Source organism: Varroa destructor, unplaced genomic scaffold (genome assembly GCF_002443255.2).
Source record: "Varroa destructor unplaced genomic scaffold, Vdes_3.0 BEIS01000007.1, whole genome shotgun sequence".
Lineage (NCBI taxonomy): Eukaryota > Metazoa > Arthropoda > Arachnida > Mesostigmata > Varroidae > Varroa > Varroa destructor.
The window spans coordinates 37,248,995-37,276,492 of NW_019211460.1; the positions used below are offsets into that span (position 1 = coordinate 37,248,995).

At 42.1% G+C, this 27,498-nt stretch overlaps 2 protein-coding genes and 1 long non-coding RNA gene across 6 annotated transcripts in view; 2 read left to right on the forward strand and 1 right to left on the reverse strand.

Annotated features, from left to right (window-relative positions):
- Nucleotides 1–200: 200 nt before the first annotated feature.
- LOC147754666 (uncharacterized) lies at nt 201–20,769 on the forward strand. Of its 4 annotated transcripts, none has more exons than XR_015318087.1 (5): nt 201–1,338; nt 1,539–1,819; nt 5,657–5,705; nt 6,965–7,148; nt 19,999–20,769. It is a non-coding gene; the product is annotated as an uncharacterized LOC147754666 (long non-coding RNA). The 4 variants fall into 4 exon arrangements; XR_015318086.1 differs by having other exon boundaries at nt 1,539–1,670; XR_015318085.1 differs by having other exon boundaries at nt 1,539–5,705.
- tup (LIM1_Isl and LIM2_Isl domain-containing protein tup) overlaps nt 14,580–27,498 on the reverse strand; it is a 93,573-nt gene continuing 80,654 nt past the window's right edge. The window contains exon 7 of the mRNA XM_022815087.2: nt 14,580–17,479. Coding sequence (XP_022670822.1) covers nt 17,342–17,479 — 138 coding nt within the window. The 3' untranslated portion in view covers nt 14,580–17,341. The remainder of the gene's footprint in view (nt 17,480–27,498) is intronic.
- Nucleotides 24,493–27,401, forward strand: LOC147754667 (forkhead box protein K1-like). Its single transcript, XM_086976325.1, is given in 3 exon segments — nt 24,493–25,096; nt 25,099–25,948; nt 26,079–27,401. Coding segments are annotated over 2 exon segments (879 nt in total). The 5' UTR covers nt 24,493–24,646; the 3' UTR covers nt 25,528–25,948; nt 26,079–27,401.

A 27,498-nucleotide genomic window follows, 5' to 3' on the forward strand; every position in this document is an offset into this window, starting at 1 on the left:
AGGGGTTTCCTGCAGTTGCCAAACAGCAACGCTGCTCCTACGAATGTCTTTTGTTGTTACAATGTCTCAGTCGCCATTGCCCGTCATGCTATCCTAGCGGTGGGAATGTAGACGATCGTAGACTACTCCTACTCTTGAGCAAGCGAAACAGCGATGTTCATAGGTGCCTCTTCTCTCAGCCGGTGCCTCTCCGTATGTCCGCACCTGGCTAATTTGCTTATTGGTCTTATGTGTCAGTCGATTCAGTTGACGCCAGCAGTGGCCGTCGCCAGCACATGGCTCGACCCTCAGCAGCTTGGAGAAAGAAACAACAGCAGAAATGACCCTGGCCGGCCGTCGCCGTATCGCTAGGGTAGTTGGCGGCTGTCGCTATTAAGCGTCCGCGCCCATGTTGCTCCGTCACCAGCGCCAGCGACGCCGTCAGCCAAACAAACAGACAGACGAGCAGCCATTGAATTGCAATGGTACGTTGAGCCTCGCCCCATCCTCCCTGTTCTATTGCAGCAGTGTCAGTTGTAACAAGAACAGCAGCTGTCAATGGAAGGATTGCGTCCATTGCTGGCCAAAAGCGCTGCGAGGCTCTGTTGAGCGCGCGCTCAATTTCTTCTGGTCCAGCTACTGCCACTGCTGTTATGGCTGCTACCCTATTTCGGCGCGGTACCCACAGGCGACTACATTTAGGACACGGCCGGAAGATTTCCTCTGTTGTGTCCAATGCTGCAGTGATCATTTAGAGCATTTTTCACGGAAGATATTCTCGCTGTTCGCGAATTTTTATCCTGTCGCCTGTTTCTTTTCTTCGTTTCCCGTTAAGCGATTACTAGCTAGGTTGTTATCAGGAACGATGTTCAACATATAAGCTGGCTATGAAATTTAGTGAAAAGTGAAGGTATATAGATGGTTCATGATCGTTGACATAGAACTGGCGCAATTGTTGAGGCGAAATGCGGGACACCGCTCGACGAAATGCTCGAAAACGATTCGATACCACGGGTCAGTGTTTCCAGCCTGCCCATAATAACGTCATCATAATAACACAGCATTAACTGGTAGGGTCTGAAGCTAACTGCGAATCGCCTAGAGCAAGATTATATTGGATACGATCAGCTGCATCTCATACAAGTCGACAACAGGGAAAATATGTGCCACCTATCAAAAATCACATATATATATATATATATATATATATATATATACATTTCTACGCAAATTAACACCGAGGTGCACGCTACGTACGGGGACTCTGCCCGATGGCAGAATGTTGGGCTGCGAATTCGTACCCGGTCAACGATGAACGTGTTCACAAGCAGAAAAGAAAGCACCGATAACATTTGAAAGGTTAACAAAATAGCATTTTTTTTATCCTGTTCAAATAGGTTAATGAGCGCATTTAGGCGGAAAACAAACCGAGACACGCGGTTCCATAACTGTGTGCTTCCATAGTTTAGTAGTCGGCGTTGTAAAAACCCGCAAATTTATTTTCGAGCTTAATTAACCACCCACCGTGATTTCTCTTTCGACTCTTTTCTGCTTTCTAGGCTCAAAGTGTTGCTCAGGAGATACAGCAAGCAAGCTATATTGGTTGACTTCGAAAAGGATTTAAACTGAGGGTACACCGCGTTTAAATTTTCAAGGAACAGCAGATGGTGTCCGATAAACTAACGAATCGAGTATGGAACACTATTAGAATGATCTCATATACACGATCTTTCAAAAGCTGATTTCAATGAAAGCTGGAAACGTATTCACTGTTGCGTGTACGTGTGTATATGGAGGGTAGGAATATTCTGCCAAGCTGCGTTGATGGTTCTGGCAAGACGTACGTTGTTAAATGAAACTAATACTACTATTGATTTCGGAGGTAGCAACATGCCAATTTTAGATAACCCCCAAGCAAGATTTCAGTGTGTGTCCTCTGTCTCGTGAGACATTACAAATGTAACAGCAGATATCGTTAATACTATTACCCGCCAACACGATGAAATAATTGGTAGAAACTTCCAGTGCCTCTCGTGCGACTTTTGACAATACCACAGAGTTGGCATTGTTCACTTTCTGCTGCATCACCCATCGTCAGAATGCATCTAAATAATATATAATAAGTTATATTATTATCCATAAGTCAAGTTAAATGATGCGTCTCTGATATCTTAACTAGTAGATGATTGCCATATATTATAGCTCGTGTTGTCCGTATAGCAACAGGACCATCCACAGCAGTTGTCACCGCGAGCACCCAGGCTCGACCTTATTGCCGCGGTTTGCAGCGATGGCGGCCGTACTGTTGATGACAGACAACGCTCATAGTGATAACGTTTTACAAGTATATAGTAGTATACGGCAGTACATGCTGTTCGCGGTAACCAGCGACATACCCCGTCGCCTTTGAATTTTCGTTTGCTCATTGAGTCAACGATTTAACCATAGGCCTTCTAGTCTAAGTACACCTTCCCTATCGCTATTTAGTATTGTCTGGTACTTTGACACATCCTGCGATTTCATCGTAGTTTACAAGCGGACATCTGTCCCTCAGAGGTCCCGGCTTTTCCCTGTTCAGAGGGATGGCGAGTGATCGGATGGAGCGACGCTCGTGGCAATGAATCGTCTCTGCCGTTGACAGACGCGCGTGCGAGATCGTTCCGGACAGCAACTGGCGCGTCTGCAGCAGAAGAAGAAGAAACGCATTGTGCGTTCCTTGACTGTAATACCGCCCTTGCTTTATTATTTTACTTGCCTCTCCACGGGCCTTCTCCATTTCTATAGTGCTTTCGTGTTTCGTGCAAGTGACCCCGAGCTTTTCGTAGCCTCATATGACATAGCAAGTGGGCCGTCGATAAACTGCTCGAATTCTCTCCTCTTCAGCGAGCAACTTAGAGGCCATAATGTGACTTATCACAAACATGTGTAGCTATGCTCCAGTAGTGCGGGCTACGGTGTACGAGCGACGTCGCTATGGAGGTCGTGCGCGAGGGTACAGCGATGGGTGCTTTGCGCTGCACGATGGGGGACGGCCATATATGAAGATTTTGCATGGGGTTACTGTAGCGGAACACCACCTGCTAAGGGGAGTGTCAGTGGGAAGAGTCGCAGTGAAACTATAACCACGAGAATTGAAGTAGCTATTAAAAGCTGTTTGGTTTTTTTTCGCTTCCATGCTTGCAATGCACCGTGTAAATGGACCGATAGATTTAATTCGAATGAAACATTGCTTTTGCTGTCAGCAAATTTAATGAAAGAAAGAGAATTATCGTTCAAAGGTCATTTAACGCCATTGCTGCTGCTGTTGTGCCGGCCTAAAGTTCTGCTACCTTTCAAGGAGACAGTAGTACAACAGGGTCAGTGCGGTAAACACAAAATTAGATGTTATACTGTGTGCTAATATCGTTGATAAAAAAAAAAATATTGACAATATTGTATAAATTAGCTAGTTAGATAGACATTGGCATTTCGTTGCATATTCATTGAAGTTCGATATTTGGGTCATCGTCTCAGCTCAGAAGCTTGTCGATACCGATAATCATTAATCAATGGCACACGTATAATAGAAGTTAAACTAACTTTAATAACAATGGCAAACTTTAGCAAACATCAAGTGTATTAAACTGAGCACAAAAGACACATCTAGCTTCGCTGACAACGATACATGATTATCGAAATGGGCACTCATTCTCCCCTGTCTAGGAAATCCAGTAAAATATTTTCTAGTAAATGACACAAAATATTTTTTAATGATCAAAAAGCAACTACGACCAGACCAGCCTTTGGAGGTATGTAATCACCTGATCAAAACGCGAGTTGTGGCAGAACATCTGTGATCATGTCGGATTAAGAAATGAAACATGTAACGCAGAAGCTACTAGCGAGATCCGAACTTCGACTAATATACTATTGTTAGGGAACTAGAAAGCAGAGGTGATATAAACAGATCTTGCAATTATAGATTTTTAATTTTTTTTTTATCACAAAGTACTGCTCGTTTGATAGTAACGCTACACGGGCTATTTCTTAAAAAAAATATAGGCTTTTTTTTTTAACACACAACTGATTTGTTATAGGCGTTAAATAAGCGATGGCAAAATGTTATTATCTAGAAGACGTAGAAACCTCTTTTTCTGGCCGCTAGTGCACGTAACCACTATTACTGCGTGGGTTGTATCGACCCGTTTGAAACCCTAGCGGTCACCTGTCCCCTAGTGGATTATGGAGCTCATATTGCAAGCTCATGGCAGCTGTTGCTCGTGATGATAGGAACACTATACACGAAACAGGATTAGCAGCACATTTTGACAGCCCGCATCTCGAAGCCGACAGGCGACATCAACTGAATCTCAGTGGCCTTCACCGCATCCATGCCTTGCCGGTATAGTTCTGCACGTGGGCGAATGTATGCCTATGAACGCACTCATGCATCGTGGGTTAGAAGGCGGGCTCGCTCGTGACTGACATCGTCGAGATCCTACAAATTTGAAAATCTCTGCTGCAAGATGAACTTCAAATGCAATCTTAAAGTTGAAATTTGATACAACTTCTAGGGGGTTATCGGCCATTGCTCGTAGTTCGGATCCCATTACGGGCGCTACTATGCCTTTCAATTTATTGCTAGTTCCATCCGGAAACAATATCTGCTTAACTTACTTGATGAACACGTATAAGCCGTTCAAAAAGTAAAACAACTTAAGTTAAGCTATTGGTAGACTAGACTGAAAAGCTAACACGGGTCAACATACTGAAGGAAAATAAACGCTTTACAATGAGGTCGTAATTGGTGTCTAGGGTAAACGACAAGGGATGACATCGCTAACTATAACATGAGTTCAGTATGTTTCCTTACATATCAGAGAAGTTAATTCGACCATTTCGGGTAGAAAGTGTTCCGTCCTCGAATTAAAAAAAATGTAAGATGACTACATATTGTACCTTCGGGTTTGTGCAACATGTATAATTTATTATTAGTAAGCTGTTGATAAGTACGAAGCTTTACCATCGTAATAGGCTACCCGCGTTGACCGGAATTCGTCTTTAAGGCGATTGAAAACATCGTGTATTTATATTACTTTCGCAATTAGTAGCAAACCATAACAAACTAAGATACAGTGCTATACAAGCAGGTCACGTTAGCAACAACCGGAGACGAGTAGAAAAATGTTATTTATTGTACCATATTACACAGTCGTATTAACAGCACAAGTAATATAACTGGTAGTTGTATAACTAGCTCTCTTTTCAGTGTTGGCGCAACTAGGTGACCAAATACTTGCTATCTATAACTGTTTCTAAACAAAAACAGATATTCAGACCAATTATTTGACCTGTCCTCTATCTAGCGGCCATGTTTGTTCAATGTAAATACCATCCGTCTCAATTATAGCGTTTATTTAGAACCAGTTATTTATTTTCTAAATATTATTTTTTAATCCGCCCCTAACTTTGTCATAATATTCGTGCTTCGCGCGGTATTGGAAAGCATAAGAGTATGGCGCGCCAAACAACATATAGGAAAAAAACTCTTGCAGAATAACGTTTTGAGCTGATAGCATGTTAACATTGCCAAAAAAACGCAATGGTCTGGAAAAAAAAAATGCAAAAGGACGTGAAATGACTGACCGTTGGAGCTTACCTGGACGATCCAATTAACAGTCGACATTCTTCTCCCTAGACGACCGCTCATTCCTGTAACGGACACCCAGATGTATTTAAAACGTGTGGTCAGTATGTTATTAGTATTTACAGCCTCACATTAGTTTGCGTAGGGCATCCAGATTAAATAATACAATCTATTTTACCTAGAGGAAATAAGCACTTTTTTAGGTATTAATGAAGGGCATTTAATCCTGTACGAAGCCATATTTGTTTTAATGTGTATTCCACTTTCCTTGCGTCACATTTTTTTGCATCGAACTTCTCTTTTTATTAAACAGTCGCTTTGTCTTAACCTTAATATTGGATAATATGTAAAAATCTCAACTAAGGCTCTAAAAATAGAAAAAGCTTTCTACTATTGACAATCTCTATCGGCGCCTGCTTCCTGGTCGTTGCTTCTGCCTTCCCACTGACATCTCTACGGGTCTGAGGGGAACAAAGGCATCTTAATGCCAAGTGAACCGAGTCAAACAGCGCTGTTCCATCTGCTAAAGTTAATTTCATTAGACAAACCGGCGTGTGGTGGTAAAGGCGACGATGAACAAGAACGGGGTCGCGAAGGACGGAGGTCGAATCAGCAGGCATCGCGACATTTAGGGGACACCGTCTATAGCCGATTCTAGTGCAAAGAGCTGGACACAAGCTACAGTTAGACCCGGTCATAGAGCTCTTCCAAGCCCTTCGTTGAGCTCGCTCAAGCGGAGCGCAATGATTTCCTATGCTATGTCGGTTCGATGTACAATATGAGCCTGCCATTTAGACTAGCAGGTGCTAGCGTCGGAGTTCTCAGTGGTCTTACCAACCTCCGCCTCTCCCCCTAGATGCTCTCACTGTGATAACGTCGTTCACTCTAATCTCGTTTGTTTTCAACTTTTCGTATGCTTATCAAAGATTTGGGACGCCGCGTCCTTCGCACTTATTTGCTGGGGCGGTTACTGCTACCCCTAACCTGGAAATCGACACACGTTCGATTGAAAAGCGGAAGGAAAGAGAGTAAAGTGCACGACTTGAACTAAAAATAAAATATCTATTCATCTACAGGATTTTACCTATCAGATATTCGAATCAATGCAACCTGCATTACTTTCGTCCTATAAACGATACTAACCAACGAACGAGATTGATTTCTAGGTTCACACTCGAACGCTTTCCTCTATTTATATTTATCCCATTATGTTACTTATACGTAGGCAAGCTTACGTAATACCTTAAGGCCTGTTTTGTAACCTTTAAAGGTCCGCAGAGATATTACTTGTCCCGTTTCAATGAACTCACTGTTCACCTAAACACCAGTATTATTTTATAACAGCGGTTTTTTTTATAGATTGCAAGAGTGCGTGCCCTGAGCGACGTTGTGATCATCGTGAGAAAATTATGATCACTTATTACCGAGTCAGTCGTCAATGCTCCGATTATCGAGATCGGACAGAGGAGTTGACAGAGTTATCACGTTTTGCCGAAATCGTAGCATCAAACATCTAAACAAGCTTCTGCTGTCCGTTCTGCCGGTAAAGTACCTATATTATTATTACCTATTACATATTAGGATTACTAAAATAGCCTTAACTTATTAAAGGATAGTTCCTAGTTAACCCATAATTTGACTTGAATTTATTAAATAACCTTATTAAGATTCATTAAGTTTTAGTTTCGGTGTTTCAAAACAACCCTATTTCGACCTCGGACTTACCTTCCCGCGGTAAACGTTAGCACATCTTTTCGTATTTAATGTATCAAATTTTTTTATTATTTATTTAGCTGCCTAGAGCGTTTCCCGGAATGATACAAATAGTTTATAACGACATGTCTTTAATAGTGTTCCAGGTAGCGAAATTTGGGCTATCCCATAGTGCTAACATGGGGCCTTTCAGAAGCATGTGAATTTACGTAGGACATCTTAATAAACGCGTCTAGTTGAAACAAACCCTTCCTAATATAGTGACTACTAAAAAAGCGCATTATGCAAACTAGCTCACTAAAAATGTCTCTCGGCTTGGTAATATAAACCTTGCCTTAGTGCCTTTGAAATTACTTAACTGTTATACGTATTTGATTTCACATATATATATAGCAACATTCACTGCGGGCGCTCCTGCTTCATTTTACTTTTATGCCAAACGATTATAAATAAAGTGAAGTTTAATAAATTGTAAGTTTCGTTGACTGGATCACATTTTCAAAATAAAACATAATAATTAAAGTGCGAAAATAATAATTATGGCGCAGCAAACACATTGTGCATATAGCACAATATGGCCACTAGGATTGCATTCGGCCGAAATGAGGCCTATTTTTGACCTCTAGAACTCTACATGTGGATGCCAATCGCTAGAATTGTTCGAATGAATCGAAAACAAGAGGTATGTAATTATAAACAGTTAAGAAGTATGCTGTAACCAAGTTTGCCTTTGTCCGCGCTCAACTCGGTACCTGAAAATAGGTCTTAAACCTTCCTTATAGCCTCATACCTTCTTCCAGTTTTAAGTGTATAGCCAAGTGTAAATTCAACTCGTAAGTCTGGCAATTTATGGCCAACGGTGATTAATCCTGCATGCCGTCTATAGCATCGTCGTATAGTCCTTACCTTGGAGGCCAACGACTTCCGATTGTTTAGGCGACTAATAGGCCGAGATTTCGCCAGATAATCTACATGCCAATTACGTTTTAGTGAAGAAACAACCAATGCAGAAAAATACATTGTTTTTATATGACGACTAACTGCAACTTAGTATAGAGTTGGTCGCATAAAATAGGTCTAGGTGGTTGTACCGGTTCGTTAAGTGGTCTAAAGTGTCCACAACTTTTTCAATGCCACTAGCGAGAATTGTATGCATTTTCTATCTATATTTTATCCCTTGAAAAAATTTTAAAGTGATCGAATGATACCTAGAACCACTCCTTAGATAAAGCAGTGGACACATAGTTTCGCATAAACGGATGTGTCGATTGCGGAGAAGATTAAGAGCAGCAATGGCCAAAGAATATACTTGAAATATTTCTAGCTTCTTTAAGTGTGATTGGAAGGTTTATTGTTAATAACTATTATTTATATTGGTGCTACACAGTTAGAACTCGGAAACGCACACGAATTCGGCCACAAAAGATCCATTATTGTGACCCACACGATCTCTTTTCGCTATGACCTTCCAACTACTGTAGACGCGATGATGGTATTTTAAAACCCAACATTCGCCACTTCTAATAGTTTTACGAGGCAAGCACTTTCTTTTGGATTGCGGTGAATTTCATACGAGATAATATTTATGTGCATTACCAGATAATGCTGCTTTATTGTTGAGCTGTGTCAAAAGCTTGAACTCATTGGACTTTTTGACAAAATGTATGTTCTAACTTTCTAATCTTTACGCCTGTAGTCACGGATTCATCAACCTTTCGAACCCATTCGGGGCCATCGCTTAGTTAGAAAGTTCAAAGCGATTGGACTGTAGGCAATTTGCCACAAGTTTGTTTTCCTGTGAATAGTGGCATATGTATGGTTCATGCAAAGCCATTTTAAAGTCCTTTATGTTGTGAAAACTCGATGAGTTTTATTCGAAAAATGCGTCACTTTATTGTCGGCGCTGCTGCTAAAAACAAAGCTTCCTAAATGCCGCTGTTTGCCGTGGGGCACCGAAACTACTATCATATACCTCCACCATTCCAGTCTATGCGACGAGACTCGACTGAAGTTCCCTAGAGAATACTGTCCGCCATAGAAGCCCCTTATAAACATTTTGAAAGGAAATTACATAATGGAGGTACCCGAGTAAGACATTACATTCAGTAGAATACATAGCGATAGTACTTAGGAATTCCCACTTCACGAATGAGTAACCCTGTAACACTAACATGTATGGATGTCCTTTTATGTTCCTGCAAGCAAATACCCTATTATGAGACCTGGTTAATAGTACGAATATCGTATAGTCATTTGATTAGCATAAATGATACTTTATAGGTAGTATTGATTTCTTAAAATGTTTGCTTTTACAGAAAAGGAGAAACCATTGCGGACTAGTCGTTCGTAATGGCTGATTATTTGTTTGGCCTGTTTTATCAGCGTTGTATTAGTTGTGTGGTGACAGTAATAGCAGGAATATCCCCACTCATGTGATGTTTTCTTTTGGCTAGTTTTCCTTGGTCCCGTTTAGTTCAAACAGGGAAGTAAATTGAGATCAAAGAGACTCCTCCTAATGTTGCGAGAACGCGCGTTACCCTGCCGACAAACCATGACACCTCCACCTTTCCGATCTCTATTAACAAGTCCATTTCAAAACTCGCGGTTCGAGTGCAGCCCTTCTCCCTCCATGTTCTCCGCCTTTCTGGCTTTCCTTCAAGATTACAACAACTATTGTGCTACAACATATACCCCTAGGAGAAGTATAGCAAACCGTGCCGAAGGAGTACCGCTCGCTCGTGCAAAGGCGAAACTGATTCCTAGCGCGAAGCACCGTCGTTCATTCACTATTTAGATTGAGCAGCGCTTGCTGCCCGTGGCGAGCGCAAAACATAAATGCACACATAGACATCTATCTATCTATATATATATATATATATATATATATATATATATACGCGTATGTGTATAGTGTACCTACACAAGTAGAACGTATAGTGCAAAATAACGGACTCGCACAATGGCACTCAAAATAGAGAAAGAGAGACAGCTTTGCGTATGTCTTCAGTCTAGCGCAGAGGCGACAGGGTGGCACGCCCACCAGGTGCGCTGATCTCATTGCTCCTTATCAAATTATGGCCTCCATCGTCGGTTCCTTGGTTCTGGCTATATCTATCTACACACATAGATGGATGCCGACGAGGCTGCGCAGACGGCAGCGGACCTGCTTTATATTGTGGAAGCGCTAGGAGCAAGTCGTACACAGCGCTAGTTAAGTCTATGTATATATGTAGGTAGGTTGTTGATGCGCTTCTCGAGCAGCTTGACTGCGACTGGCTCGACACGAGGCATGTTATGCTATCTATACTAGCCCTCGGTTTAGCGCGCTCTTCCGATGCGAGCATACTCTCAGAGGAAAATAAGGAAAGAGATGAGTCCTGGGGGATTCACATGGGGAGTTCATGGTGAGAGGGGAGTCATGGTGAGAGTGTACAGCGCCAGGTAGTTCCACAGGGAAAGCACGCTCGTGCCACTGTGTGGAGTGGTGCAAACCCATTGACAACTCTACGCCTTGATAGTCAGGGTTGTGCTATTGCTAGAGAGAAGAAGGCGTGGTTGTTAGGTTTTCTTTAGGCTCCATCACAGGCTCATAGACCAGGGACGGTCTTTTGACCGGGTCTGGCAGCTAAATGCTAGCGGATGAATGAGCGAGTGAACAGAGGGCCTTCTAAAAAACATGTTTGTTTGTTGATTTTTTTTGCAGACACCTTTAAAATTTAGTGGTTTACTCTCGGATATTCGTACTTTATAGTTTGTATTAGTTTTGCGGTGGTGCTAGTAAGGTGCAACACTCATAAGCATAAGAAGATTCAAGTTTCAACCAGAGCTTAATAGTTGCTTCAAATTATATGAGCCCTTAACATCAACTGCGCAGTGACACCTAATCACCATAAATGTCTGTAGCCTTCCTACCTATAATACTGCATATGTAGGCTAGACTCCGTCTAGACGTAAGCCTATCGACAGCTTAGTGCTGTTAAGATGCTCTTCCGTTGCAAACATTCACAAATCGTTGTAAAGATGTCCGAGAAAAAACCTAATCAATTTGCTCACTCTACATATAGATATCTGCGCATATACTCTGCATATGCGTGACCATGTTTTTTGTACTTATCGTGCAATAAAACTGGCAAATTTACTCTGCAGAATTCTTTCCTTTAGATACGTACTCTATCTATGCAGCTATGATTCAGGAAAACAAGCTCACTCCGCTATTATCAGCATACCTTGGTACAATATATTTTTAGTCATAAGGCTCATAGCCTGTAGTAAAGTAATAAGTCTGCGAACCAATTCTGTACATGCTATATTACGAATAGGAAATGTAGAACCACCCGCTGGCTTAACGTATTCTTCACTTATTTTAAGCAGACGGCTGAATACGTCCGGACGAGTGAGATTACACGTAGACAATATTTGTTATTTTCATTTTATAATATGACTGTTTGGGTGCTGCACAATGTGTCTAAGAAGAGGCCTATTGTCAAAACCTACTAGTCTGACAGATAACGCCCTTGTATACGTATTTCCGACTCGTGTAATATATTAAAGATAATAGATACAATCTGAAATGTTGTTCCTTCAGATTAACTTAACCAATTTGTGTTTACTGCTGTAATCATTACAGTGCTCTGATATCTAGCCATTTGTGCTTACATTAACGAGTATCCTGAGATATGATGTTTTCTACTACCTTTAAATGGTGCCTGATTGAGCCTGCCGACGATTTTACTCACTCCTTTAACGCAAACGTCGTCGATAAGCTTACGTATAGTGCTACCTGGGTACGTTACGTGTGTAGCTGATTAGTATGCCTGTAGCGTCTATGATCACAGGCTCGTTTAAACTAAATTCTCTTACTTGATTACTCAACTATTTATTATCGCCATTTCTGGAACAGGGTGATTGGTACCTGCGTGGTTACAAAGTTCTGTAGTACTGAACCCGCTGACTCCCAACGGTTCATCTTGACGGCAATAAAATTCAGCTCAATTTTGTAGGGTATTTTCGTTTTTTAGCATGAATTTAATAAATTAGACATAGGATTTCCATTGTAGTATCAAAATATGCATTTCAATATACGGTGCATTATGCACCAGTCATATATATATATATATATATATAACACGTGTTAAATCATTTTTCACTGGTGGGTGACTTTATTACATGTTTTATGTAATAAATTCTTCTTATAAAGTAATGTAAAACGATATTGTTTATTGCAAGTTGCACATATAGTAGCTTTTATTTACGTGTGATCCTCAAATGGCCTAAAGTAAATAATATTTCTTCAAACTATATTCTTCCGGCCGAAAACACAGTACATGTGTCATGCGAAGAGTTAAATATAATTTTCAATTTTTATTATTCATTCTTCATCTCGTGTTAATGTGGTAAGCAGCTTTGTTAAGAGAGCGTAGCACATAAGCCTATAACTGTAGCTCTATTTATTACTATATGTTATTATTAAAATGGCGTTACAAATGAATTGTTTGCGGCTGCATTATTATATTAACGCTAGTATTATTTATTCCGTAAAATAATTATCTGCATGCCTAACGGTTAAAAGTATGCTAAACAGGAAGGCACTATCTTGAGAGCTACCGATTTGATGTCGTTTGACCACTTCTTATGATCAATTTCTGGTCGGGCTGGTTGGCCGTTCGGTCGGCTCCTTTCGGAAAACCTGCAGGAGGGGGGGGGGGGGGGGGCGAGGGATCTCATCGTCCATCTTTTGCTCCAATCTATGTGACCGCTATGTGTTAGTTGCGGCTATTCGCTTGGAAAGGATGTTGAGGCGAGATTTCACTAAATGCACTTTGCATGTACAAACACAACGTCATCTCCCCTTTTCGCTTTCCTTATTGCTTACTCTCGGCCTCTCGAAAGATATCCAGCTACTATACTTCCTTTTATCAAACTTCCCATGTAGCAAAATCCCCTGTTGACTGACGAGAATCGCTGTGGGGATTCAGCTTATCGTCTTTTTCTCCCCTTTTATAACCCCACTTCCCTGGTAACACAAAGAGAACGACCCTTCGACAGTTATCGAAGCTGTGATGGGTTTCTGATGGACAGGGTGGCAACGCTGTGCGGTGCTCTTGGGGCGTAGGGGAGAAGGATGATGAGGGGAGTCTATATAAGGGACAAGAGATGGGAGGTTTAGGTATAACCGTAGCGGTTAGGGAACGACTGTGACATGCATGGGGTACACATACATGTATGAGGACCCCGTAACATAGAGATGCTACGATGTGCGACCTTTTTTGGAGCTAGGGAGAATAGACCTCTTGGTAGAAGGAAGAGGAATGTGCAGGTAGAAAAGTTGTGGGATGAACGAGAAAGCGAACATAAAATTGTATTCTTAGGCTGCTGAGTTAGGCGGTCAAACTCTAGTAGCTGTTGATAGCTTGATTCTAAAACGCCACGTGTATAGCATATAGCCTGTAGTAAGCGACAAACCCTCACAATATGTGTGTCACTGACTGCGCGCTCTTTGTATTTGCGATGTCGGCTGTGACCTGGCTGCCACCCTTCTCTAAGTAAATAGCTAAGTAACTAAGAAGAAAGAAAGAAAGATACATTATTAGATGATAGATCAGCTGGTTAGAGCAAGCCGAAACTACGAAGCGGACGGGTTGGCGAGCGCTCGTTGGGGATGAGCTATTTGTAACGATGTATCAAAATCATGTTTCTTAAAAGTTCTTCCCCCATTTGTCACAGTTTCGAATGCTAGAGATGCACTGGTAATGGTGGTTGTAGTAGTACTGAAAGCAACAAAATATGTTATGGTTGCAGTCCCACAGAGAGAACGGAGGACCAAATGTATCTGTCGGTGTTGAGCTTCAATTCAAGCTAAGTTGGATAAAATTGAAAACGCATACGAGAACCGGTTCTACTCTTAGCAATAAAAGTGAATCAGTGATACAATCGTGAGGGGCACAAAGATGGATAACTTGTCGTCTCGTATGTGACAAGCCAGTCACAATTGACTGATGGTTGTACGGTGTCATGGGACTGGGCTAATTATACAGAACCTTGTTTTCTACTATTCTAGCATATCTTACCTCAAACTACTCAAAACATCTAGAATGAATCTGAGTTAATATTTTTGCACGATCTTTTTTTTCTTTCAATTTATTATCTCATTATAAAGAAGATAATAAGTACGGGAGCATATTTTTCTAGCACTGACGGCTAAATTTCGATACATATTACAATAGTACACTATTTATAAAGCAAATGATTACATTCAGAGAAATATCGAAAACCACAATCAGTTTATTCTTCTTAATCATCATGATTTAAGATTAATGTCGAACCTGGTTGATCCGCCAGAATCGGAATTCTCTCTTCCTTACTCATTTGCCATCCGATCTGGCGACTGCTCAGGACCGACGACTACTGATGTTACAATCTCAATCCCGACAGTGTCAATGACAATGTGTGAATCGGTACAAGTTGTGAAATGCACTCTCAGCTTGTGGCTGACCCTTTGTCTAGAACTTCCTTAATATTCCAATCACTGGGACCACACCATTGACCGTCTTTACATACTCTACAAATACACGATACTATCGTTCTCATCTTTGCCCAAACCTCGTTTTACCTGGTCACTCTCTCTTGTTTGATCTTCGCGATTTTTTCATCTGCCTCGATTTGCCATCGCTTCAAGCGTCTTTCGTCCGTATCAACTCAGTGCCGATATCCCTCCATTAACCACCAGGCGCATCTTTGGCGTTTTAGAATACGCGTCTATGTGGTAAGAGATTTCGAATACCGGTACTTTAATTGAGGTTCAGAGTGACGCGACAAATCGAGGTTTCTCATTATTCCGTTTTTAATTTCTATTTCAAGTTCACCTGTCACCTGACGCACCCTCATCGTATTCTTGTAATTGATTGACATTTCCTTGGTTATGTCCGTTTGCTCTTTCTAGTACACACCCATTAACCACCAATCTTTACTTCCTTTTGCCCAAACGGTATAATCTTTCCTCTAGGCTATTAATTTTTTATGTACACAAAATGCAGCTTGCCCGCTTAGCAAGTCTAGATGACAAATGTTGTCTTTTCATTATGGACCTTCGTGATTCAGCTATGTACACGCACATACACATACAGAGAAGGCAGATGTTGACTGTTTCATATGTGATCATCATACTACCAACGTTGATAACTTTGGTTTGAATCGGAACGTATGGTACTAACGAACGTGCGCGGACCAATGCACACAAGTGCTTACGGCAATGCCCACCTAATTATTTTTTCCCTTTAGATTATATCATAATAATATGAGCTATAATAAGCGTTTATTTCTACTCTTAAGTGTACCACAATTGATCGACGATCACCACTTATCTGCTTCCTCCGATGTTGAATCGCTGGATAGTTAGTGCTGTCCGGGTAGCTATATTTGACAAGAGCCCCAATAATTTGTGAGTCTCTCTCTCTCTCTCTCTCGTTCCCTGTATGTATATATATATATATATCGCCTCACCATATTTATCTATTTGTTTATATTTATATATAATATATTAAGTACATTGTTAGGAATATCTTTTCCTTGGTTCTCTCCTTTTTCTATTGATCTTTTTCTTTTCATAGCAAGTTTTTGCCTGTTCTCATATTGAAGTCACTTCTGCTACAATTATAGTTGCAGTAATGGTCCGATGGCCGCCAGGTTCGGCTTCATGTCAGCAGTTTTGTGGTTTTCATCGACATCGCTATAAGTCTTTCTCTCCTAGGTATCTTTTTACCGTTGATTTTCTCTGGCGGTAAACTTCATCCGAGCTTCTGGTACCCGCCAGTTAGTTTCTGTAGTTCAGTTTCAGTCTCAAGCCCCATTGCGCTAGCCTTATTCCATCATCACCATCCCGGATCACAGATTGCTTATGCCTCATTATCCTTTACGACGCCATTGCTGGTTGCGTTTACGGAACAAGATGCTTCGTGTTTTATTGTCTCTGTACATCTGTACAGCATCGCCATCGCCATCACCGTCCATTCATTATCGACATCTTCACAGTTTTACTCGTTATTCCGGACCGCGGACGTAGTCATCAGAAACAATGTCCCCCAAACCTTCCGATGGCCGGGTCATTACCCGATACTATTTTTGAGGAAAAATGCCACACTGAATAGTGTTATTATAACTACTATTGTTTATTATTATTACTATCGTTATTATTGTTATTATGATCAGTATTATTATTTCCTCATATAATTCTCAGTAGTGGCAGAAGCATTACTTTCCTACTGATTTTTCCCGGCACCACCGTGTCGTATGTGATCTATGGTTGGTCGTTAGTCGATCACGAAATTCTCTGCCTTTCATTCTAATAGCTTTCTTTCATTGGCTTGCATTTTCGTCGTTCATCTGATCTATCCATTCAGTGTACGTAGCTTCCTTTTCCGAATGATATATAAGCTGGTTGGGTCATTGCCTTCCGAACTTACTTCGAACCCGGTTGTTTAATTAATCGTTGCCTCGTCTACCTCTCCGGCCGCCGGTTCGTTTTGCCACTTGGATTGCCGTCGCCTGATGACCACTAGATCCGCTGTGACGGTGTCCACGAACTCCACGAGCCCCATGAAGTCCACGAATGCCTCGAGTCCCGCGGCTTCTTCGACTGCCACGATGCTGAACGGCGGTCAATTCAGGCGCCGCTGTTTCAGTCGATGGTGGTCTTTCGCCGTCGTTAACTGCGTCATCGTCATCATCGACAGCATCACCATCGCAATGACCAATCGATGCTGATGTTGCAGGACGAAGGACAGGAACGATATTCAAAGTACCAGCAGTAATAGCAGCAGGAATAGTTGAAAGTGTTTTGCAAAGCGACGCTAGCGTGGCGACGTCCGTCGGCGACGGTGAGGAAGATGCCCTATTGTTGTTGTTGTTATAATGCGATATTTGATGTTCATGATGTTGCTGTTGTTGTGCAATAGGTAGTGCAGTTGCCCGATTAGTGGACTGTCGTAGTAAAGATAGTAGGGGCGCATGTAGAGCTGCAGCTGTAGGCTAGTCGCTAGTGGTGGATGACATTTCCGAGGGCGAACGCGGAAGCAGATGGCACGTTGAATCGTCCAATCCTGCCAGATAAGTGTGGCTTGAATCGAGAGACATCGCCACCGGCCCGGAGGGATCGTAACCATGCATCTGAAAGGGATCAAACACGTACACATTCTTTAACTTTAGAAAAAGGCTCGGGAATAGCCATTTACTATAATGGTATGATTTAAGGTGCACATCTATATGTGATTAAAATTACATAGATGTTTACAATTCAATTTTCTAGAACACCTATTCATATATAAATTACAAGAAAAGATGTACATAATCATAACGTAATTGCGTTTTTAAGAAACAAAACTGTCTGTGCGCTAGGTCCGGTTTTTGTCGTGGAGGTCTCCTACTTCAATCAACTACAAACAGTTATCTGGCGGAACACACGTTTTAGTATGTTTGTTGAGTGCAAAAATCTCTGTTCCCCTAACAGCCAACCATACTGACCTTTGGTTTGCTTTTTGATCTAGTTTGGTCTTGCTGAGCGCCGATCAATGTATTTATTATGGAGTCGAGCGTTTTTTTTTGGTATTACATATATTCTACTTGTCATACATCAATTATACATTATTCTCAAATTAGACTAATTATCGGTTTTAACGGGGTCTTGATTTAGCCGTAACTTGTAAGGGACGTTTCGCTAAACATATCTGCTTGTGTAATTTCACGTAAATGTATACGTTGAGGAAAATCATTATTGACTAGCAGATACCCGCTTTTCGTCGTACTGAAGGTATAGTGCGCCACTCGTTTGTACCGTCGTACGTCAATATAGACGTTTTTATATCGGCACGAGTACTTATCTTCGCAGTTAGTTAATCAACGTATAGCTAACGTCGGGATAGTGCCAAGTCGCCTGCATGCCTGTACTGGCGTCGGCCGTTCTCTTCGTAAATAACCATTGAACAAATAAACTATCGTATTGTATTCAAGCAACCACACTTAATTATGTTAATACTACTATATCTGATAGCTCCAATATATTCGAATCTTCATATCTGTATACATATACAACGTTGCGGCGGTGACAGCGTTGACGCGATTGTATCCCTACAGTGTAGACCGTGAAGAAACGGTGAAAGGCAGTATAGTGTACGATAGTGCTAACGGCGACCACTGCGACAACAAAGGGCCTCGCAGTGATCTACTACGAAACCTGTCACCAAATAAATCAGATAAAATAAAGCGAGACAAAATGGGTTTGCTTTTTGGTCATTCGTTAGCAGGGGCATGTTACGCGTCCGTGTCTCCAAACCCTTGCGTTTCCACTTTTGTGGCGTATCTCTGTAGTTCCGTATCTATTATACGCGTATGCCCGCGTCTAAATGAGAACGTGTTAGTTTCTGTGTTTGCCTGCGCGCAGGCTAATTTGGCTTTCCGTAGTCGCCTTCTTCTTGTTGTACCCGTAACGGTTTCGCCGTCTTTTTGGGAGAACGTAGTAACAAGTCGTTAAACGTTGTAATACGTAATAGTAAGCCTACGACAATAGCGATGGTAGCAGCGGAATCAACAAACACAGTAAGGTTATTGTATAACTTATAATATCACAGGTCTGACGTGATACGCCGCGACGGTTACCAATCTCGCTGCTGGGCCTACTGAGACTATTGTTATTGTTTCCTTGTGCAAGAGAGAAAAGTAGCAACATTGCTATTGGATGAAGCTGAGTGCGTAGTACGGTGGTGGGGCCACGCACGACAGGAGCTAATGTTGACGCAATTGATACTCGGCGGACGGTTTGGGTTTCGCCTGGGTTTTGGACTATGTTGGGTTGTTCGTTCATAATGTGATGCGATTGCGGTGTTACGAGGAGATTATCACAGGAGGACCTGGCTTCAGTGCTTGCTCCGTCCGTCCGCGCGTGTGTGTGTGTATAGTATTATATATTTGAATATATCTCTGTTTTGTTGTGTGTGGTGAAGCCTGCAACGGCTTCTATAGCAGCAGCGGCAGCTATAGGAGCAAGAAACACTGTTGATTCGACTTCTGCGGCCGCTGCTCACGGTTGCGTAGCCGCCAGTCAACGTAGTCGCTAGACGGCGCTACGCGGGGCAATAAATAAATGATAACAACGACCATTGCTACGAACCAAACGACCAAACAGCGAGAAGATTTCAACGCTATTACTTTGCCCTTTTCCGTTTTCTTATAGTTGGTCGTTGTCTTATTCATCATCACGATCATGATGTTTGTGATAATGTTGATTATAAACGACCTGATGATGGCGACGACAATGGACGGACGGAAACGCATGCTGCTGCAATGACAGCATCTTCGAAATCAAGTCCAGGAGCGAGGGAGTCCACAGAATCCAGAATCAAATGGAAGGCAAATGTGAAAGGAAATTATATTGAATGCGCAGGATCAAGCTGACAAAGATTCTCGCATCATTCAAGCTCCTATTTATTTTTAGCGAATGTTAAAAAAGTGTTTCTAAACTAATTAAGTACGATTAGGATGGAAATTATTTTTTATGTGAACTTATTTTCTGTTTCGTTTTAACTCAATAATTATTTGTCTACGGTCGCTGCCCTCGGCGCCGCTTCTGTCATTGCTTTGACCATTGTCTCAGACACCCATTCAATTTTATTGTGAAATTCATATCTCTGCAGGCAACTGCAACGAATGTCGACCGCGCCAACGGCACAGAAACGATGTGACGGCGTCTAATAGTTCACAACCGATGCTTCAAAATAGTTTAAAAAACCAATGTAGTTATAACAAAACTAGTTAAACATTGCCTTTCTTTCAAATAAAAATACGGATAAATGGTGCTAAGGCCTTCCGTTGCATGAACTATTCAAAATGAATCCGATTCACTCAAGCAACACTCTTGATTTGAGTAACATTGTTATATTGTTGACCCCTTTTGTGGGGAAAAAAAAGCTTTTTGAATAAGCCCACAGCTCGTCTCTACAGCTCGAAATAGGTTTGCGTGACTTGTGGATAATAATAATCAGTCTGCCTAGCGTCTTGTCATTGACCGCTCACAGGCTATGTATCATTGGCACAATGGCAGCCACCATATTGTTACCAAGCGATGCCACTAGTGCTCTATCTTCCGTATGTCCTCAGCTCAATATGAACAAAACCTATTCTCGATACGTCGAATATGAACCAGATAAACGATATAATAACTAATGTGCGGTCAATTCCGATATGCCACTTTCGATTAACTCGACTCGTGGCTTATGGTTACGGGACGAAGGAAGAATGGAAACGAAGTGTTTACTCGCTTGACGATAGGTCTCTGTGTGTGTTATTTCTTTGTCGACACGGAACGACGTGGCGAACCCAGAACGGACGATACAACTAATCACATGTTAACAAATCGAGATAGGCATGAATCGAAGAATAAAGGCTATCCGCCACACAAGAACGCACCGTTTGTTTCCTTTCTTCCTATCGTTTCTAATTCTGCCTCTGCCGCGTTGAGGCGTTGATGTTCTTAACCGTTCCGTGGTACGTTGGGACGACCAACGAGGTGGGCTGTGCTTATCGCCGCCGACGCCGCCCGAAAGAGATCTTACCCAGCGAAGATGTTATGTAAGAAGCTCGTTGTCCAATGGAAGAAGACACACGTTCCGTTTCATCTCCGCCTCGCCGCGCCGCCGTTTCCGTCGCCGCTTTGTCGCTGACGGATGGCAGCAGGGGACGCGTACTATGTCGTCATATTATACGTATTGTTGGAGAAGATCAAGCACATCAAGACCTCTGGCAGCCGCCGCCACCAGAACTGTCGATAAATCATTGAAAAAATTCTTAACGGCAACAGTAAGTCATATATTGGACCATTGCACACAGCATGTCTTCGGCCGTACACGAGATACATTTGTGAAGATTACGTACGAGGAGGAAATAGGTATTGAACATCGTAACAGAATGTAGCGGTTGGCGATCGTAAAGGCTCGGCAGGTGATTTCGAGAATGAGTACATCGCACCATTTGCAAGTTAGTGATTTGTACCCTCGGGCAAATATTTACGAATAGCAAGGGCATATTTGACATACTGCCCACCTATGATTACGAACTGAACGGTAAAAAAATATATGTTTATTTTTCCATAACGACAATTCCACGGCGAAGTAGCAACAAGCTAGATTAATCCAAAAGAAGCAAATGGAGTAATCGTGGTGATATTAATCCAGTCGCGCTTAGTAGAAAAAAAAGTCCAAGCTAACACACGTATATTTGTAGCATTAACAAATTGTACCGTTCAGTAAACATACACGTTTTCGATATGACTGGGCAACAAGATTAGGTAAACGCTAGCTCTTGTGATCTCTTGCGACCGGTAATCGATTTACTTTGAGCGCGACCCATCGCCGTATCGTTCCCATAAACCTCCGTGTTTTGTTGCTAATCGCTATCTTCGAAGCTCGTCCGGCCTCACCCACTTCTACTTAAAACGATGATAGTCACCTACTGCCGCTAGGGCGTTCGTCGTGTAAGGCCGTGTAAGGGTCGCTACGACTATCGTATTTTTTTTCCAAATTCCGTCTGTTCGAATTACCCACAGGAACTACTTAAGGGGAAGAGCATTTCTCGATTAGACGGAAAAGTACCTCGAGCACCGTGGAACGAACAGCGGTTTTTGCGTTTCAACGACGTTTATACCCAAATATGAGCTTCCTTTTTTGTATGCAGGTGCCAAAATAAGGCGTGCCCTTACGCATTATGTCGTATCAACACACACTGACGAAGTAACACACAAAATCCCGTAAGTCTAAGCTCAGCGTCGCTGTTCTTGTACTAGGTAAAGTATTAAGTTGTTGTGGAAAACCAATGTCCCAGCCCAACTCGGTAAAAGCTTCCGTCTTGCGTCGTCGTACGTCGAGAGCGTTACAGAATTGTTGAGTCATAGGAAAACCGTAGGCGTTCAAAGTAGAAAAATGACTGCGCGGTTGGCGCTTATAACGCTAGCAGCTGGCACGACAGCTGCTGCAACGTACACTAGAGGCGTACCATGTGGACAACAAAACTCTCCATGGTGATGATGGTTCAGATGAGGCTGTTATTGCTACTGCTGCTGCGCCTGTCTTGTTTATGGTAATGCAATAAAACTTGGACGCAAGACAAATAATGAAAGTAAGAACCAATGAGATCTTTGTGCAACGGTAAGGCACAAAGACCCAGTGTAATCGAGAAAGGCCTACGTGAACGTATGGGGGCCACTACCGTACGCGGTTTTTACCTTTGTTTTTATTTGCCTGCCGAATTTGAATTGCTTTGCGATCGATGCGAACTTCAACCGGCAAACAGAAATAACGTCCGACTGCTGCCATTATGGTTACTACCTGTACGATATATAGAATGTCTTTCTCTAATCTATGCTATAATAACGATTATGCGGGTGGTCTCTGCTTGATTCAACGTTTAAAATGAGCGTGGCTTCACCGTTTAACAGCTTTAGTGGTTATGTGGGTGTTTGCAATAGACATAAAGAGTGAATTCCTTCTTGTGGATCGGCGGAAGTATGTTCTGTGTAAACGGAAAATTTCCGTTTGCATTCAATGGGAGAGCCGCACTGGCTTGACGGAACGCTTAGTTTCCTCAGATCTCGTTACTCATTTTGTACATATCTGTTGTGCTATCTCTCTGTACACGGCTTAATCCACACACGGCTCGAGCAGATGTGCGCATTTGACAGAGTGAGATACTGCTCGTGCTGTCGCCGCTGCTGCTGGACGTCTTCCTCCGCTTCCTGGCTACGGGTATCGCTGTCTGTCTTGGTAGTCCTCTTCTCCATCCCCTTCTACTGAGCCCTGCCTTCGCTTCGGGTTTTTTCTCCCACCGACAAACAAACTGCCACCGGAAAAACTGAAGGAATGAACAGATCAGGAGCGGGACTCCGTGGACACAGGATATTAAGATAAGCTGGCTCGTACCGTTGAGGGTTGCTACACAGCACCAACTAGTAGCAGCACCACGCGCATAACCAACCTGGTTTTTGGTCTGATTTGTCACCAAGACACGATAGCGTCAACAGTGAACCTGATTGTACTGATCATCGTCATAGTGACGGTAGCAACGACAGCGTCGCTGTCAGCTAGACCACACTATCGTTTTCAAACTGCCCGGCTGACTGTGTTCTTCATATTTTGCCGGTCATATCATCCATCTCGTATCATAAACAAGGTGAAGCTACCCGCTGTATGTGATGATCCCGATGATGATAATGATTTTTTTTTATCCCTCACAGCAGCCTTATCGTCATGATTTGACCAAACAGTGATTACGGTAAAAAGAAGAGGAGAAAAATAAGTGGTTACAAAACATATACGAATAAGCGGATGTTACTATGTTCTTGCAGAGCAGCCTCCAGATCAAAAACTGAAACGGTGCAAATCGTTGGGCATAAATCGAGCCACCGAACTGGTCTTGATAGACAGTGATACCATTTAGTTTATCTCTTAGACAAAAATAGTTTTTTTTTTTTTTTTTTTATAGACATACCGTAGTGACGGGTGCGCATACGGGTAAAGACCCGTAAAAAATTAGAATCGAGAACAAGCAATGTTCCAGGTGGACGGTAACGGTATTAGGTAAGTATGTTTCGCATTTTATATAATCTTCGTTAAGTAATTTTTTTAATCTTCGGGCAGAAAACGGGAAACAGTAGATGTTTCCATGACAAAAGATATAACCTGCTATAATTAGTTTTGTCACAGGGAATTACACGCAGACACGTGCTGTTTATACACATGTACAATTTATCTTGGCACCATTATCAGTAACTTTTAGATAGACAGATACAGATAGATATATAGAGAGACAGATAGATACAGCTAGATAGCTAGATAGATAGACAGATAGATACAGCTAGATAGACAGATACAGATAGATATATAGAGAGACAAATAGATAGATAGATAGATAGATAGATAGATAGATAGATACAGCTAGATAGATAGATAGATACAGCTCGATAGATAGATAGATATAGATAGATAGATAGACAGATAGATACAGCTAGATAGACAGATACAGATAGATATATAGAGAGACAGATAGATAGACAGATACAGCTAGATAGATAGATAGATATAGATAGATAGATAGATATAGATATATAGATATAGATAGATAGACAGATAGATATAGATAGATAGATAGATACAGCTAGATATATAGATACAGCTAGATAGATAGATACAGCTAGATAGATAGATAGATACGGTCTCTCTATCAGGCTTGGCAGCAGGTTTTCACCAGCGAAATCTTGTTGCAAATGTAGCTGCAGCAGCTCAACAACCACAGATGGAAGTTACACGATCTCAAACTATAAACTACAATAATAACAAACAACAACAACCGCAAACTCATCCGTCGATAAAAACTGAACGCGCGTCGACGCCTAGTGGAACCTCTACCTCGGGAAGCGCAGGACTAGATGCAGAACAGAAGCCTCCATACAGATATGCTCAACTCATTGTACAGGCTATATCATCCGCTCAAGATAAACAACTTACGCTAAGCGGCATTTACTCGTATATCACCAAACATTATCCCTACTACCGGACCGCGGACAAAGGTTGGCAGAATTCTATTCGACACAACCTTTCGCTAAACCGCTGCCTTATGAAGGTTGCTAGATCCCAGGAGGAGCCGGGAAAAGGTTCATTCTGGCGCATAGATCCAACCTCGGAAGACAAGATGGTTGAGCAAGCCTTCCGGCGGAGACGACAGAGAGGTTTACCCTGCTTTAGGACTCCGGTAGCGCCGGCTCAACTCGTTCGGCTCCCACGTCCCCGAACCATGTATCAGCCAGTCACGTTAACCATGCGTTGCCGCAACATCACACCGGGGGTATGGCCACACCGGACTGTCTAAGCCGTGAACCTTCTCCTTTATCTGCTCAAGCGACTCCTGCAAACCTGTCTCTTGCGCATCATTTTGATCTGCCTCAGGAGCTCGTAATGGAAGAACAGCTAGTAACGCGAAATTCTGCAGTACCTGTGGTAGCTCCACTGGGAACACTTCAGCTACCGCATGACGGTCAGCAGCTGTATTCCGGTGACGGTAAGACGCTTTTTGTAGCGACCAGTCAACCTCTACCACCTCAGCTGGTACAACAAAGGACACCAGCTTCTAATGGAGAAGACCGCATCATTATCCATAGCTCATATAGATACAGATAGATAGATAGATACAGATAGATACATAGATAGATACAGATAGATAGATAGATAGATAGATAGATACAAATACATATTAACGACATTTATTAAATGCATAAAATAGTGTTTCACATAGTAAAATCCTTTTTCCTTGTCTGGTGGTTCAACCTGCAAAAGAAGGCGGCAGGCTTACATAGCGACGAAACAAAGGAGCAGAAACTCATAAATGCGGCAGACCCAATTGTTACCCTTTTCCGGTCCAGTAATAAAAATACGTTTCGTAATTGCTTGATTGCCTTTTGGGTTTCATGAAATATGAACATGTATTTGAGCACCTATTGGACGGGATTACAGTGACGTGTCGGATGAGCGCCATATCGATGAGATTACGGCAGAACGAATCCGGAACGTCGTCGGCACGATCAAATAGCGACAGCTAAAAGTTTGTAGCTATATTTTGTATTTACGCTTAGTCCGTTCGTGTTGTCGTTGTTCGCTCTCGATCCATTTTTAAATTCGAGCAAAGACAAACAAATAAAATCTATTATTTGCTCTGTTTCTCCTAACGGTAGGTTCGTTAAAGTTGAGCAATAAAGACGAGGCGATGCCCAAAGCCGGCCAAAAGAGGTCTTCCCCTTCATCCCCCTTACGTTTTATATACGCCACTCCTGTGCCTATCCTGCACTCACTACTACCGTTAACCTACTACTCACTACCACCACATCACTAACAGACCGAAAGAACCGAAGATGAACCCGAAGGCGCGATAAACAATGAACAAACTAGCCGCTCGAGCCGTCCTAGCGGTATTGGGCAGCTCAAAGTTGACGTGAGATACTTCAATAGGGATTGTGTTAAGAAACGCAGTTTGTATATGCCCAGTTAGTTCAAAGCAGCGACTAGCAGCAAGACCTCGACAATGAGGACGATAAAGAATTATAAGCTGACTTAAAGGCTAACGCAGAAAGGAGCACAAGCGAGACCAATCCGAAGACAAGATGGCAACGGTACATCGGCGACAGTTGATAGTGATGTTGATGGCGGGGTACTTTGAGGGGGGTGAGCGACACCGACGATGTTGTTGATCGGCCGTCGGTGTACGGACTTTGAGGTGCGAGGGGCCGCTCCTCAGCTGATAAGCTACAGTCCAAGCGGCAAGTAAATGAACAAACGAATGCGCGGGCAAGCTAGCACCACCCCGGGGCAATGTCGAGAAAGCAAATGAAGGCTGAGCACGGGACAGCGGTAAGCCCACTATTCAGCAACAATAACAAGAACAGAAGTTAAAGAACTTACCGTCACCGCACAAATCATGTTTGTCTATTTGCTCTATAAATGTACGAAAATTGAATGATAAAATGAAAAGTACCGTCAATTTCTTAAAAAAATTTTCCGTTTCTCGAAGCCGCATCTTTCAAATTGGTAATCAAAGAGCTTCGTATAGAAAAAATTGCAATTGCAGTCTACAAAAGAAACATTAAAACGAGTATCACAAGTTACAGTTATATGTTCTTATATAATTTTCGATAGAATTAATTCACGTTATTACTTTTCTAAAAAAAAAATATAATTTTCAACGTCCTTTATAGTGTAGTAAGCCGCATCCCTTGTGCGACCTGTTTGAAAGCGTATCACTCTTAGGCATGGTATATAGATTCAGAGGAGTCTCGATATTTACGTTTGCTTATATCTCACCCATTTGAGGAAAACTCATTAATCTTTTCAAGTGTTTAGGCTCTTTTTTAAAAGGCTCGCTTGGTATGAAGGTGAACATATATATATATATATATATATATTATACTTTTACCAGTGTGAATTACACCCTTGAGAGAAAAACGCTGAATTTAAAATGGAGATTGCAAATAAATAAATAATGAAAATCATGTTTGCTTGGACTCTGTCATGTGTGATGACTGCATTGGATATCGTGTATTTAAAACTGACTTGGACGAATAGGCCTCTAGTTGAGGAAGGCAGCGGCCGCTGGTTCAG